Here is a 16,064-nt window from a genome sequence, read left to right as displayed (position 1 = left end):
CAAATTCTGGATCTCTGACTCAAGTTTTTTCTGAAGAAATTGTGGGTAAATTGAGAGTTTGGGCAGTAACCACCTGGATGCTTTCATTCTATAGTACATAGAGTGGCAATGCACGTATTCCCTGTAACGAATAGGAGGAGAGTTTTAGGTAACCAGTGAGTGACAAGAAAACAGCCAATGTATTTTGAAAGTAAACTGTGTAATACTTTTTGATCATTATTCTTGGTTACATTGAGACTTATCCTTTTTTTTTTTTGCAGGGGTTGAGATGAACACAGTAGTGACCATGGGACTGTAGTGTACCCTGAGGCTTAAGTTACGATGAAGGTGGGTGATTGGTTGAGAGTTGTCTAAAGCCAACAAACGTGACGTGATGAGAGAAGACTCAGCTACAGTTGCTGAACATTATTTCAAGTGATTCTGACTGTGGGTAATGTACCACAACATTATTTTTATTTTAAAAACAGACATCTTGCAGACTTCTGAGATTATGATTGCTGTTTTTTTTTAAATGATTTGTGCATTTTTTGTCATGATTTGGCAAAATTATTTCAACTGCTTGTACACGTATTGTCTGCCTGCTGCCTTACATCCTGTTGCTGACACACACACACACACACACACACACACACACACACACACACACACACACACACACACACACACACGGTGGAATGTGCTGCTAATATTGCTCTAAAAGACTTGTAAATAACAGTGCTACCTCTGTTATAGACTCTCAGCAAAATGGCCAATACAATTCATAGTACCATTGTAAAAGACACTCAGGTCAGGTTTCACAGGACTTAGATGGCACACTTCTCATATGCACAGCTACATGTTGCGCTGAGTGAAGTTTTTCATAAAAAGAGGTTCCAGATGAGCTAGATATTTCCAACACAGCATTGTCTTACTACGAGGGCGGTTCAGAAAGTAACCTCCGATTGGTCACAGTGCGGGTTGTGGGGGTAGTAGCGACGCCATCTGTGCGTTCATGCACTCAACAGGTCAGTCGGCATCAAGCCGTGGTCGAGTGAACGTCGTACCTGCGCTAGTTTAGTTTTTGTGGCAGTTTGAAATGTGTGCTGCAATAGAAAACCCCGCCAAATGTGAAGTGCGTGCTGTCATAAGGTTTTTTACAGCCAAAGGATATTCTGCAGCAGCTATTCATCGTGAGCTTTGTGCCGTGTACGGACCAAGAGTTATGAGTGAAGGAGTTGTCCGTGAATGGGTACGTTTATTTAAAAGTGGACGAGAAAACGTTCATGATGAAGAGAGGAGTGGTAGACCATCATTGGTGACTGACGAACTCGTTCAGACAGTTGATGCAAAAGTTCGTGAAAATCGACGTTTCTCAATGTCGGAGTTGTCTACTGGTTTTGTACGAGATAGTGACAGCAAGATTGGGTTACCGTAAGTTCTGTGCACGATGGGTGCCCAAAATTCTTACCAACCACCACAAAACTCAAAGAATGGCCTCTGCATTAGACTTTCTGTCACGTTATGAGGACGAAGGAGAACCATTGTTAAACAGAATCGTGACCGGTGACGAAACCTGGATTAAGTACGTGAACCCTGAGACAAAAGAACAATCAAAGATGTGGGCACATTCAAATTCGCCTACCAAACCAAGAAAAGCCTCGCAGGATTTTTCTGCCAGAAAACTGATGGCAACAGTGTTTTGGGATGCCAAAGGGGTGTTGTTGGTTGAATTCATGGAACGTGGTACGACCATTAATGAAGACGTGTACTGTGAAACAATAAAAAAGTTACGACGGGCTATACAGAACAAACGCCGTGGTATGCTGACTTCCGGTATCGTTTTTTTTGCACGATAACGCCCGTCCTCACTCTGATCGCAGAACAACGGCCCTTCTTGAGTCCTTCAAGTGGGACGTTATCAACCATCCACCTTACAGCCCAGACCTGGCGCCAAGTGATTATCACCTCTTCATGCATTTGAAGAAATGGCTCGGGTCACAGCGGTTTGATGACGACAAAGAGCTCAAAGATGTGGTCACAGGCTGGCTCCAGGCACAAGCGGGTGATTTTTATGCAGAAGGAATTTCAAAGCTTGTGAAGAGATACGATAAGTGCCTCAACCGCTATGGAGACTATGTAGAAAAATAGTGCAAAGATGTAGTTGTAAGATGTATATATTAAAATATTTTTATTTAACTTGGTGTATTTTTTTAAATCAACCGGAGGTTACTTTCTGAACGGCCCTCGTAACTTGTGCAAACTATGCTCTTTACTTGAAATATGTCATCATGGATCAAAGCAGAAGGGTGAATCATAACTTGCTCTGTTCAGACTTATTCAGCTTCCTCCATACAACTGTCATTTTAATGCCACTGAAGGTGTATGACTGCAAATAAAAATTATGTTTTTGCAAACAAGGAAAAATTTACTGCCCTGAAGTTGAGAATCTTCTTATGGAAGTTGTCAATCAACAGACAAGTGAGACCTCGACAAAAATTGCGAACAGCACTGCAAGTGTAATCGTAGAGGAAGCTAATAATGAAGGCCTTGTCAAAGAATGTTTCAAAAATTTATTTATACATATGAAGAGAACAGTGACAATTCAAGCAGTGAAGAAAACATTATTCTACACCATATTCTGACAGCAATGTGAATGGTGTTTTCCCTTTAGTATAATAGCAAAACACTCAAGAATTTAAAATGGGAGCATGCCACTGACCTATCATCAAATTACAAGTACTTTCTTCATATTATAAGCTGTTGACATACTGATAAAATTATTCTATTGTTTCTCACAGAACTAGATAATAATGCTAATATTTGTTGTTTTGACTTAATGATCCTTCAGCTTATTAGACAGTGACAAGGGAAACACCCCATTGCATCCCCTCAGATTTAGTGGTAAGATGGCCCAGTAGACACTCCATCAAAAACTGAATACAGATCAAGCTTTAAAACAGGGAGGAGGTGTATTGAACTGTGAAAAAAAAAGAAAAGTAAAATAGAAACAGCTAACGGTCCAAGAACATGAAGTACAATAAAGGGCAGCTTGAATCAGCAACTGCATCATGGTTAAGTGGCCAGGGTGCTGGAGTGCCATGCAGGCGAGCTGTGTTCAAGACTCCCTCTTTTCCACCACAACATTATGAACTGTCTGTCTGCTCACTGAAATGTTTGTTCTCTTTCTGTAGTTATGGCAGTTGTCATACTATACACGGGTTATAGAAAATGACTCATGTGGTAAGAATACGTTACCATCGCAAGAATTTGGTTGACTTGTCACCTTGTCATCAAACAGTGGTTGTGCAGAGTCAGCTGTCATTATAGGTCCCTATCTTACACCTCACTGTTGCAAATGCAAATGGCTGTTACACCACAATACAGACACAAATTTTATCATTGCGGATTGGGGGGGGGGAGTTTGGACAAGGCTTGCCCTTGCGCACATGGCAGTCAAACACTGTCACCACTGAACCATGACACCATTTCTCTCCCTGGCTACTCTATATTGCACTTCTTGTTCTTGGACCGTTCACTGCTATTTTTTTTACAGTCCAGTACACCTTCTCGCTGTTTTTGTGCTTGATCTGTGTTCAGTTTTTGATGGGCTGTCTGCTGGGCCCTCTTACCAATAAATTTGAGAGGGGTGTAATGGGGAGTTTCCCTTGCAAGTAGCTCTCTCCAATTTTTTGAGTTTATGTACATTAACTCTCATTAATATGGCTCTCAGTTGTCTGGTCTCACTGCCTCTAGTCAGTCAAGCATAAATGATGTGCGCAACAATGTTGTTAGTTTATTACAATGTTAAGCAATGCTATACATTCAGGAGGAGAAACTATGAACAATATGTCGCTAAGTATCTGAAATGAGAAAACTGTGAGATAGATCAAATTTTAACACATGAATAAATAATCAAAACTGTGCAGAAAAGTAATGATGAAACTGATGAAGAAGAGGACATAGGAGAGGACAGCATGATGATTTCTCATATTGCTGGTGCTGAAGTTGCAAACATTTTCCTGGAATATATTATCCAACAACCAGATAAATGCAGTATTGATGCAATGCCTGTAAAGTGGTTGCATGCCGGCGTCGTGTATCATCACTGCAAAAACTAAAAATTCGGACCGCATTTCGCAGTGAATGGTACTACAGATATAAACACATGTAAGAACTAAGTTCTCTCTTAAATACAATTTTGGATTTAATAAACTGTAGTCCCTAAATGTTGAAACTAAATTTCACACACACTCAATAATCAAGCACTTCTGTTAATCGGGCACCCATATGTGCAAGGAATAGCCGATTTGCTGGAGTCAAGTGTATTACAAGTGGTAACTGTAAAGCCAAGTTAGTTACAAAGTCCACACCTACCTCAGTAGTACAAGTTTACATGCCAACTAGCTCTGCAGACGATGAAGAGATTGAAGAAATGTATGATGTGATAAAAGAAATTATTCAGATAGTTAAGGGAGACGAGAATTTAATAGTCATGGGGATCTGGAATTCAATAGTAGGAATAGGAAGAGAAGGAAAAGTATTAGGAGAATATGGACTGGGGTAAGGAATGAAAGAGGAAGCCGACTGGAATTCTGCACAGAGCATAACTTAATCATAGCTAACACTTGGTTTAAGAATCATGAAAGAAGGCTGAATACATGGAAGAGGCCTGGAGACACTGGAAGATTTCAGATAGATTATATAATGGCAAGATAGAGATTTAGAAACCAGGTTTTAAATTGTAAGACATTTCCAGCGGCAGATGTGGACTCTGACCACAATCTATTGGTTGTGAACTGTAGATTAAAACTGTAGAAACTGCAGAAATGTAGGCATTTAAGGAGATGGGACTTGGATAAACTGAAAGAACCAGAGGTTGTAGAGAGTTTCAGAGGGAACATTAGGGAACGAATGCCAAGAATAGGGGAAAGAAATACAGTGGAAGAGGAATGGGTAGCTCTGAGGGGTAGTAGGAATCTTTGGATAACAGAAGAGATACTGAATTTAATTGACGAAAGGAGAAAATATAGAAGTGCAGTAAATGAAGCAGGCGAAAAGGAATACAAACATCTCAAAAATGAGATCGACAGGAAGTGCAAAATGGCTAAGCAGGGATGGCTAGAGGAAAATTGTAAGGATGTAGAGGTATGTATCACTTGGGGGTAAGATAGACACTGCCTACAGGAAAATTAAAGAAACCTTTGGAGAAGAGAGAACCACCTGTATGAATATCAAGAGCGCAGATGGAAAACTAGTCCTACGCAAAAAAGGGAAAACAGAAATGTGGAACGAGTATATAGAGGGTCTATACAAGGGCGATGCACTTTAAGACAATATCATAGAAATGGAAGAGGACGTAGATGAAGATGAAGTGGGAGATATGATACTGCATGAAGAATTTGACAGAGCACTGAAACCTGTAAGCCAAAACAAGGTCCCAGGAGTAGACAACATTACATTAGAACAACTGATAGCCTTGGGAGAGCCAGCCATGACAAAACTAAACCACCAGGTGAGCAAGTTGTAGGAGACAGGTGAAATACCCTCAGACTTCAATAAGGATATAGTAATTCCAATCCCAAAGAAAGCAGGTGTTGACAGGGGTGAAAATTACTGAACTACCAGTTTAATAAGGTCACAGCTGCAAAATACTACCACGAATTCTTCACATACAAATGGAAAAACTAGTAGAAGCCAGCCTCGGGGAAGATAGTTTGGATTACATAGGAATGTTGGAACATGTGAGCCAATACAGCCCTACGACTTATCTTAGAAGATAGATTAAGGAAAGGGAAATTTAAGTTTTTAGCATTTGTAGACTTAGAAATAGCATTTGATATTGTTGACTGGAATACTCTCTTTCAAATTCTGAGGGTGGCAGGGGTAAAATACAGGAAGCTAAAGGCTATTTACAATTTGTACAAAAGCCAGATGGCAGTTGTAAGAGTCGAGGGGCACGAAAAGGAAGCAGTGCTTGGGAAGGGAGTGAGACAGGGTTGTAGCCCGTCCCCAATGTTATTCATTCTGCATATTGAGCAAGCAGTAAAGGACACAAAAGAAAAATTTGGTGTTGGGATTAAAGTCCAGGGACAAAAAATAAAAAAACTTTGAGGTTTGCAGATGGCATTGTAATTCTGTCAAAGACAGCAAAGAATCTGGAAGAGCAGCTGAACAGAATGGGCAGTGTCTTGAAAGGAGGATATAAGATGAACATCAACAAAAGCAAAATGAGAATAATGGATTCTTGAGGGTATTTTTGGTCTGTCATTGCAACTACAAAAATGTGTGATTTTTTCTTTGTTAAAATCGAGCATAGATTTAAGTGTCAGGAAGTCTTTTCTGAAAGTATTTGTGTGGAGTGTAGCCATGTATGGAAGTGAAACATGGATGATAAATGGTTTAGACAATATGAGAATAGAAGCTTTTGAAATGTGGTGCTACAGAAAAATGCTGAAGATTAGATGGGTAGATCACGTAACTAATTAGGAGGTACTGAAGAGAATTGGGGAGAAGAAGAATCTGTGGCACAACTTGACTAAAAGAAGGGATTGGTTGGTAGGACATGTTCTGAGGCGTCAAGGGATCACCAATTTAGTGCTGGAGGGAAGGGTGGAGAGTAAAAAAAAAATGCAGAGGGAGACCAAGAGATGAATACACTGGCACAGGATAGAGTAGCATGGGGAGCTGCATAAAACCAGTCTCTGGAATGAAGACCACAATGAGGTCTTTATTTTTGCTACTAATGAACACACAAATAGTAGCGACCAGGCGAGAGATGCCATAAACAATGTCTGGCAATGTTGTGTCTGCGCACCTGAAGTATCGATACTAATCATATGTCTGATGGACTACAGTACTATATTATAGTCACAATCAACATTTGCACCGGGATAGCTGTGTGGTGTTGTTTGGGCCATCAACGAATTTCAGGTGTATTTGTTTAGCAAAAAACTGTTGTGATGAATCATCGTTCTCTGTGCCGGCTGACTAGCTTACAGCATTTGCCAATCAGTTGGCAAGATGGGCGATGAGGCTTCAGGAGTATGAGATTCACAGGGGTATACAAAAGCCAATGCAGACACAAGCATGCCGACTGTTTTTCATTGATCTCCTTGACAGAACACAGAAGCATGGACGAAATTCCAGTTCACTTGTGTCTGAAAAGAGGGAGGACCGAACACCGATGAAAACCACAGAAGCCTCGAAAGAGGAGGAATTGACTACATGAGAATTTTAATCAGTAAATGGAACACTGCATAAAGGGAACTATGACCCAAAAAGCCAGAAAAGGCTGCTCACTATCCCAGCTCATCTATGGTCATCTGTCCTGAAGAATTTTCATGACACTCCTACATTCAGTCACCTGGGATTTGTGAACAGTCCAGAAAGAATCAGATGTAGCTGTCACTGGCCTGGCTTCTACCGATCCACTACACACTTTGTGAGCCACTGCAAGGAATGCCAGTGACACTCCATTCCACCCATATGAAATCAGCCTCTTGGTGAGAGTCCCGAAGTAGGCAATTGGGAATGGATGGTTATTAGTCTGGAGTGACTATTTCATCCACTATTTTGTCACCAAAGCTGTGCCCACTGCCGAAGCTCCAGAAACTGCAAAGTTCCTTGTAGAAGACATCATTTTGAAGCAGGGAGCACCCTGTGAAATGATCCCCAATAGTGGAAAAGTTTTCCAGTTGAGACTAGTATCAGAGGTAATGTCATGTTGTGACAGCACCCACAGGATGAAAACAGTCTACTACCTATAGATGAACAGCATCACAGAATGCTTTAATAAGATGCTGGCAGATATGCTGTCGATGTGTACTGATGTCTAGCAGAGACTGGAATACCATAATACCCATACAGAAATTCACGTACACCACAGTGAAGCAAGACAATACATCCTTCACACTGTTCTTTCTGCTCCAAAGTTGTGAGGTCGAAATGACAATTGATATACTGTCCCCATTTGAACCTGATTATACTCAAGATGACTATGCGAAACACCTCATCACAAGGACAAAAGAAGCAAGACAGCTGGCTCCTGTATGGACTCTGGATGCTCAGAGAAAGTCCAAGAACACTATAACGCCAAGCACCAGCCAGTGAGATACAGCCCAGGAATCATATTATGGATTTTTATATGTGCGGAAAGATGACTATTGGAAAAGTTACTAAAGTGCTACTTGAAACTGAAGACCCATTAGATGTTCGCAAAGCTTTAACAAGAGGGAAGGGGAGACCACCTCTGATACTCATCACAGGGAATAGGAGGTGACAATACGACCAGAACTCCAGGATTCCTTACGACCAGAACTCCAGGATCCCTTAGTGGTGCCATACAGAAGCCCACTGACAAGATCTGAAACCACGGTGCTGTAATCAGTCTTACGGAGAACATCTTAAACAATGGGTCGATGTTCCTGCAGAAGAGGGAGCAAAGCCACAAGCTGTGGTGCATGAGGTGTGGCACAGTGGATAGTGTCACTGGCTGGCATCCTGCAGGTCAGCAATTCAAATAATGTTTCAATTCTATTCTGGTTGTATATTGGTGTTCGTAACAAAGGTGCTTTCAGCACTAAGTGTCATACTTCATTGATGACCATGCTTTCATAGTTTGACTGGAGTGTGGTTATGATGAGACAATACCAAGAGGACGGTAGCAGAAGACACATTAAAAACAGTCTCCATTAAACTACAGTTCCTTCTATGACTAGCTGGGTCAGTCAGTCCAAAGGTCAGAGGAAGGCATACGCATGCCACGTCCAATGTATTTTCAGATGGCAAAAGAAGGCCATCAGATGTATACTAGGATTAGCACCCAGAGATTCCTGCAGAAACCACTTTAAATATCTCAGTGTAATGACAGTACCTAGCATGTACAGGGTGTTTCAAAAATGACCGGTATATTTGAAACGGCAATCAAAACTAAACGAGCAGCGATAGAAATACACCGTTTGTAGCAATATGCTTGGGACAACAGTACATTTTTAGGCAGACAAACTTTCGAAATTACAGTAGTTACAATTTTCAACAACAGATGGCGCTGCGGTCTAGGAAACACTATAGTACGATATTTTCCACATATCCACCATGCGTAGCAATAATATGGCGTAGTCTCTGAATGAAATTACCTGAAACCTTTGACAACGTGTCTGGCGGAATGGCTTCACATGCAGATGAGATGTACTGCTTCAGCTGTTCAATTGTTTCTGGATTCTGGCGGTACACCTGGTCTTTCACGTGTCTCCACAGAAAGATGTCACAGGGGTTCATGTCTGGCGAATAGGGAGGCCAATCCACGCCGCCTCCTGTATGTTTCGGATAGCCCAAAGCAATCACACGATCATCGAAATATTCATTCAGGAAATTAAAGACATCGGCCGTGCGATGTGGCCGGGCACCATCTTGCATAAACCACGAGGTGTTCGCAGTGTCGTCTAAGGCAGTTTGTACCGCCACAAATTCACGAAGAATGTCCAGATAGCGTGATGCAGTAATCGTTTCAGATCTGAAAAATGGGCCAATGATTCCTTTGGAAGAAATGGCGGCCCAGACCAGTACTTTTTGAGGATGCAGGGACGATGGGACTGCAACATGGGGCTTTTCGGTTCCCCATATGCGCCAGTTCTGTTTATTGACGAAGCCGTCCAGGTAAAAATAAGCTTCGTCAGTAAACCAAATGCTGCCCACATGCATATCGCCGTCATCAATCCTGTGCACTATATCGTTAGCGAATGTCTCTCGTGCAGCAATGGTAGCGGCGCTGAGGGGTTGCCGCATTTGAATTTTGTATGGATAGAGGTGTAAACTCTGGCGCACGAGACGATACGCGGACATTGGCGTCATTTGGACCGCAGCTGCAACACGGCGAACGAAAACCCGAGGCCGCCGTTGGATCACCTGCTGCACTAGCTGCGCGTTGCCCTCTGTGGTTGCCGTACGCGGTCGCCCTACCTTTCCAGCACGTTCATCCGTCACGTTCCCAGTCCGTTGAAATTTTTCAAACAGATCCTTTATTGTATCGCTTTTCGGTCCTTTGGTTACATTAAACCTCCGTTGAAAACTTCGTCTTGTTGCAACAACACTGTGTTCTAGGCGGTGGAATTCCAACACCAGAAAAATCCTCTGTTCCAAGGAATAAAACATATTGTCCACAGCACACTTGCACGTTGTGAACTGCAGAAAGACGACGTACAGAATGGCGCACCCACAGACTGCGTTGTCTTCTATATCTTTCACATCACTTGCAGCGCTATCTGTTGTTGAAAATTGTAACTACTGTAATTTCGAAAGTTTGTCCGCCTGAAAATGTACTGTTGTCCCAAGCATATTGCAACAAACGGTGTATTTCTATCGCTGCTCGTTTAGTTTTTATTGCTGTTTCAAATATACCGGTCATTTTTGAAACACCCTGTACATATATAACTGTTTAATGTACGCTAAAGAAAATCTGGACAAATTCAGCATGAGATGTGATGTACACACACACACACACACACACACACACACACTACCAGAAATAAACCCTTTTTGGATTTTCCTTTCTCGAGGCTAGCTGTTGTCCATAATAACTATAAACATTGGTGCATAAATTTTTTTAATAAGTTACCATACTCAGTGCGTACAGCCTCATTTAATAAATTCAAGAGCGTATTGCAAAATTGGTTAAAATGCAGTGAATTCTTTACAACTGAAGAATTCCTAGGAAATACTCATTATAATATATGATTTTAATAAGTGATAAAGAAATGTTTTCAATTCTTAAATAAGCTAAATAATTCTGTGTATGTAAGTGTTTATTGTGCTTAACTGTACTCCACTGTAAACTTTGACGAAGCCAATTGTATGAAAAATACTGAAAGGCAAATAAAAATATTCTATTCTATTCCAACAGGACCACGTCAAGTAAAGTATTGCGGTGTTCAAACCAACCCTTTTATAAGTAATCTTTAAGCATTTCCTGTACCATGAAAGCTTTAAACCACATATTTAAAGATATGTTTTACTTTATTATAACACAAATGCTCAGTTAGTTAAAGTCTTCAGCCTCCTATCCTCACAAAATAAAATCAATATTTAAGTCTGCTCGTTACCATTTCCCCCCCTACCACACACACACACAAAATTTGAACTTCAAGATGGTATTAACGTATCTACTTAATTGAGTTAACGTATAAAGTCATCATCCAAATTTACCAAGTTAGCTTCCAAGCTGTAGGTATTAAGTCCAACTACAGTATTTTCAAGAACATCAGTCAGAATATAAAGGCAAAATCGTTCATATATGAAAACAAAAAATGATGAGTAATCATAAATTTGGTTAACAAACACAAATCAACTAAACCACTTACATGCCCATGTTTTAGATGATGGAAGCTTTTGCATAGCCGATAATAGTAAAGTTGGCAAGAATCACAATTTCCATTAGAGTCCATAAATGTAAGAATTTTGCTCTCCAATAACCACAATTCTGGTGGCATGAAACTGTCAGTTTTCAGTAAATTGCTTATAGCTGAAAATTGAGACAAATGAAATTTAGTAATGATATAAAGCAACTCAAAATACAATATAATAATTGTAGTTTTTTTCAGATACTGACCAATCATGTCAGCAACACATTATATAAAACTATTTTGGATGTATTTATTATTAAAGCTGTAGAATGAACATGTCTACTTCTTATTTTATGTATACTGATTGTATATGGAGAATCACATGAAAACAAGACAGATGGAAAAAAGTAAGTAAACTGTTTATTACTTTGAAAGTAACCACCATAACTGTGATTATGGGACAAGACTGCCACAATAATTCATGGATAAATGTTTGTGGCTGTCTACAGAACAATTATACCCACGCATACACCTCTTCATCCGAAGCAAATCGACAGCCACGAAAAAACACTGATCATCTCGCCTCACAATGGGATAAATGTATTAGCAGTTATGGCAATTACTTTTGAAATAATAAAGTTTACTTACTTTTTTCATCCATCCCATTTTCATTTGACTGTCCCCTGTAGTAGTATACGGAAGGGTCATGGTAAGAGACACTAACTCTACGATCGACACAACAAGAAAGTGAAACGTAAAAAGGTAGAAAGTTCCACTTCCTCTAATATCACTCAAAATGAAAATACTATTTTTTCTTCTTTCTTTTACTAAAATTATTCAAATGTTGTATGTATGTAAAATATAAAAACATTATTGTAATCCATATTTTACAATCTTTATTGTTCATTATGTAACTAAGAAGTGGCTGATAACAATGGTAAAAATATTTTGTAAAACATATTTTATCAAGAAAAGTGGTCAAAATAAAATGTGCTTCAACGCTCAACCTTACTCATAAGTGTGTACTTCAGCACTGAAATATCTCATTTGTAGGCATTGTCTCCCACACAATAAGGTGTTGCATATCACTCCGGCAAAGGATGTGCAACTCAACGTCTACCTAGCTGATGAATGGTGGTTGCAATAGTTAAGCAATTTAATTATTTAGCAATTATAAATACGAAACTGTTTGGAGGCTTTGCTGTTTGTTTTTGCATGTAACCAGTGTAGGGAGGACCGTCACGCGCCTTGAAGGTGGAGTGGTAATCACAGTTTCACCAAGAGATGAGGTACAGGTAATGGCTTTGTGTATATTCCTTGCGTTGTTGTCCCAGTTCCGCAGCATTATACTGAATAAATGCATGCAGTATAACAATATGGTGACACCGGGGCAAAACAGCAGAAGAATATTGAAATGACATTAATATCAATTTAATATCAGAAGTTGAGATATATAGCCACGTGACATTCCCCTAACTTGTAAAATACTGAATGGAAAAAGCTGCTGTACCTTAATTAATAACACTAAGAGATTGTTACCGAAGAAACTCTTTGAATTTATTTGAGAAAGTTGTGACACATTGCAGTACTTCAATTCCAGGGTATCCAAGAGTGTAATGATGCGTAAGTTCAACTGATTTGCACTAGCAAGGTCGGTAGATAATTTAATTTCAGGTGCAGATGTTCAGGGCTGTAAGCCACAAAACTCAAATATGAACACATGTATTTAAAAGGGCAATACACTGACAGGTAACATGTAAAATATTGTAGTCTAATTATATAAATTTTAGAATTCAAACCTTTCAAAAAATTGAATGCACTCTAAGACTTTCTCAGTGTCACTGATTAATAGTGTGCTTATGGAAGTTCAGCTGAGCCATTGTTTTGCTTTTACACATTATTGTGACAACCAACATAGTTGTCCTCTCCATGTGATGCAAGTTGAGCTGTTGTGTGCTCTCACTGCCTGAACTCCAGCCAGTGCTGCTATTTAGAACCAATTTTTACTCACAATGTCCATGATGTCCTTTGACGAGTTTTCATTTTTCAGAGCCCACAATGATCTTCCATGAAACGCACACTCTCTTAGTATTTCCAAGCTTGAGTGGACTTTAAGGCTGGTGATATCTTAATGAGTCCAGACCCTAAGCCTTGTCCTCATTTATTACGTTTTTCAACATTTATTTCAATAGACTCCTTAATTATGCCATCTCAGAAACTGGTGTCTGCACCACGAAACTGATCCCATCGTATTTCATTTTATGATTACTTTCGAGGCAGTGCTCAGTGAAGGTGGATTTCCTTGGCTTTTTTAATCACATGTGTTGCTGATGTTCCTTGTATCTCTCCTTAATTGTTCTAATAATCTGCATCATGTAATACATTTCACATCTGAATTTATGGGCTGTACATACCTGGCTTCCCGAGACCTAGATCATCTCTAATAAGATGACTTTTTCTTTTCATTGATGGGAGTGAAATACATTGGATGCCACGTTTCCACACAAGTCAACCGATCTTTACAGATATTGGCCCAGCATAAGGAAGACAAGCAATTCTGACTTCTTTTTCTCAGCTTCAGCTCAACCTTTACCACCACAATTATATGGTCTTCCCAAACCAAACAAGGAAGGCATTCCCTTAAGACCCACAGTACACCTACATCCATTCTCAGCAAATATATGGGGAAGTGTGAATACTACATTCACAACTCCACTCTTTTAATACACCACTTTAGTCAACTGCAGCACACGACAGGAATATTAGGGTCAATTTCTAAGTAGGCTCTCTCTTTAGAAATCCCGCTTTCTGACTCCATGGAACTAGTCACAGAAAAGATGGTGATTATTTCACTGAATTATTTAGGTATGTTCTACAGAAAGTATTATGAACAAATGGAATGGTAATATGTATCTTGCCATTGCAAATCAATGAATGAAACACACTGAAGCAAAAACACTAGAATCCACCAAGTTTAAACCATGAGTTTATTCTGGTATGTGGACAATACCTTGATAAACCAAAACATTATGACCACCTGCTTAGTAGTTTATTTGTCCATCTCTGGAACAAATTACATCACTGATTCTGCATACCATGGATCCAACAGTTTTTTTGGCATATCTGTGGAGGTATGTGGCATTAGATGTCAAGGCATAGGTCATGTAATTTGTGTAAATAATGGGTAGTGATGGCACCCAACAGTGACCCAGATAGGTCTCAAAGTATTTATATCAGGAGAATTTAATCACCGAGACATCAACATGAGTTCACTATAATGCTCCTCAAAACATTGTAACACAGTTCTGTCTCTGAGACATGGATAATTATACTGCTGAAAGATGATATTGCTATCAGGGAAGAAATCAAACGTGAAGGGATGCAGGTGGTTTGCAACTGTCGGCGTGTCTTCGATTACCACAACAGGTTCTATGCAAGCACAGGAGAATGCCTCCCACAGCATAATACTGCACTCAGCAGCCTGCACCCTTGGCATGCTGAACATTTCACGCTGCCATTCACCTCAATGACAGCATTTGTCTCCACAACCATCAATGTACTATAGCAAAAAGGTGATTCACTCTAAGAACCAACACATTTCCATTCATCAATAGTTGAATCCTAATGGCCCCATGCCCACTGCAATCACAAATGAGGATGTTGCTGGGTCAATGTAAGAACATGAAGGGGTGGTCTGCTGCAGAGCTCTATGTTCAATAAGGTAAATTGTGTTCTCTGAAACTCTTATGTGTGTACCAGCACTGTGCTCTTTCGGCAGAGATGCCCCAGATCACCATCTATCCTACTTTAGAGGGCAGACAAGCCCCCAAGCCTATGAACCCCATGTTCTCTGAAGAGTCTTGTATGTCCAACCATGTAGCACCAAACAGTAGTTTCAATGCCCTACCTCTTTCTGTAGAGTCATGTTCATCTAACCATGTAGTGGCTAGTGGTAGTTACACTGTCCTCCTACCTCTTTCTGTAGACGCGCATGACAGTAGCTTGTGAAAATTTGACCAGGTTTGCTGTTTTCGAGATAATGGTTCACAGGCTCTGCAAATAATAATCTGCCCTTTGTCAAAGTTGCTTATCTCAATGGATTTCTCCATCTGCAGTCTATATCTTCGCTAGGCTGATCCCCCATCCATGCCTGCTTTTAATAAAAGAGAGAGAGAGAGAGAGAGAGAGAGAGAGAGAGAGAGAGAAGAAAAGAAAAGAAAAAACTGTATTTTGCTCCTGTCAACAAAGGTTAAGAAGTCCTCTTTTAGTGTTAAGGACTATCTAGGTCGCCAAAAGCCTGGTCAGTCCTGTATTCCACGTGAATGTGGTATGTTTTACTCTGGATAGACTATTACAACAGTCACAAATGCAAACAACATCAGACGCAATCAATCAAATCAGCTGTCGCCGAGCACTGCCTCAAATACAATCAAGAAGTGAATCGCAAAACCTGCATCATAGTGCAAACAAGTTTGTGAGACAGTGTAATTAAGGAGGCTAACAAAATGAAGATGTTGGAAAACATAAGAAACAGGGATGGAAGTTTCAATTTAAACAAGGCTTGGGTCCAGCAATCAATTTATGAAGATCTTGCTGGACAAAAAAGCCAGAACTGGAAACACTGAGAGAACGTGTGATCACCAAAAATCTGTAGGGGGTCTGAAAAACAAAAGAGCACCACAGAATATCAAGAGTAAGCAGTGTGAGACCTCCAATAATTCAGTCTTCTTGGAGTCCAGACAGCGAGTG

At 40.1% G+C, this 16,064-nt stretch overlaps 1 protein-coding gene across 1 annotated transcript in view; it reads right to left on the bottom strand.

The window, feature by feature from the left end:
• LOC124798432 overlaps window positions 1-16,064 on the bottom strand; it is a 292,118-nt gene that overhangs the window by 69,376 nt on the left and 206,678 nt on the right. Inside the window, exon 12 of the mRNA XM_047261841.1 lies at window positions 11,334-11,494. Within this exon, the coding sequence (XP_047117797.1) occupies window positions 11,334-11,494 (161 nt within the window). The remainder of the gene's footprint in view (window positions 1-11,333; window positions 11,495-16,064) is intronic.

Source organism: Schistocerca piceifrons, chromosome 5 (assembly GCF_021461385.2).
Source record: "Schistocerca piceifrons isolate TAMUIC-IGC-003096 chromosome 5, iqSchPice1.1, whole genome shotgun sequence".
NCBI lineage: Eukaryota > Metazoa > Arthropoda > Insecta > Orthoptera > Acrididae > Schistocerca > Schistocerca piceifrons.
Note: the sequence above shows the minus strand (reverse complement) of the source record. Positions and strands in the feature narration are given on the sequence as shown.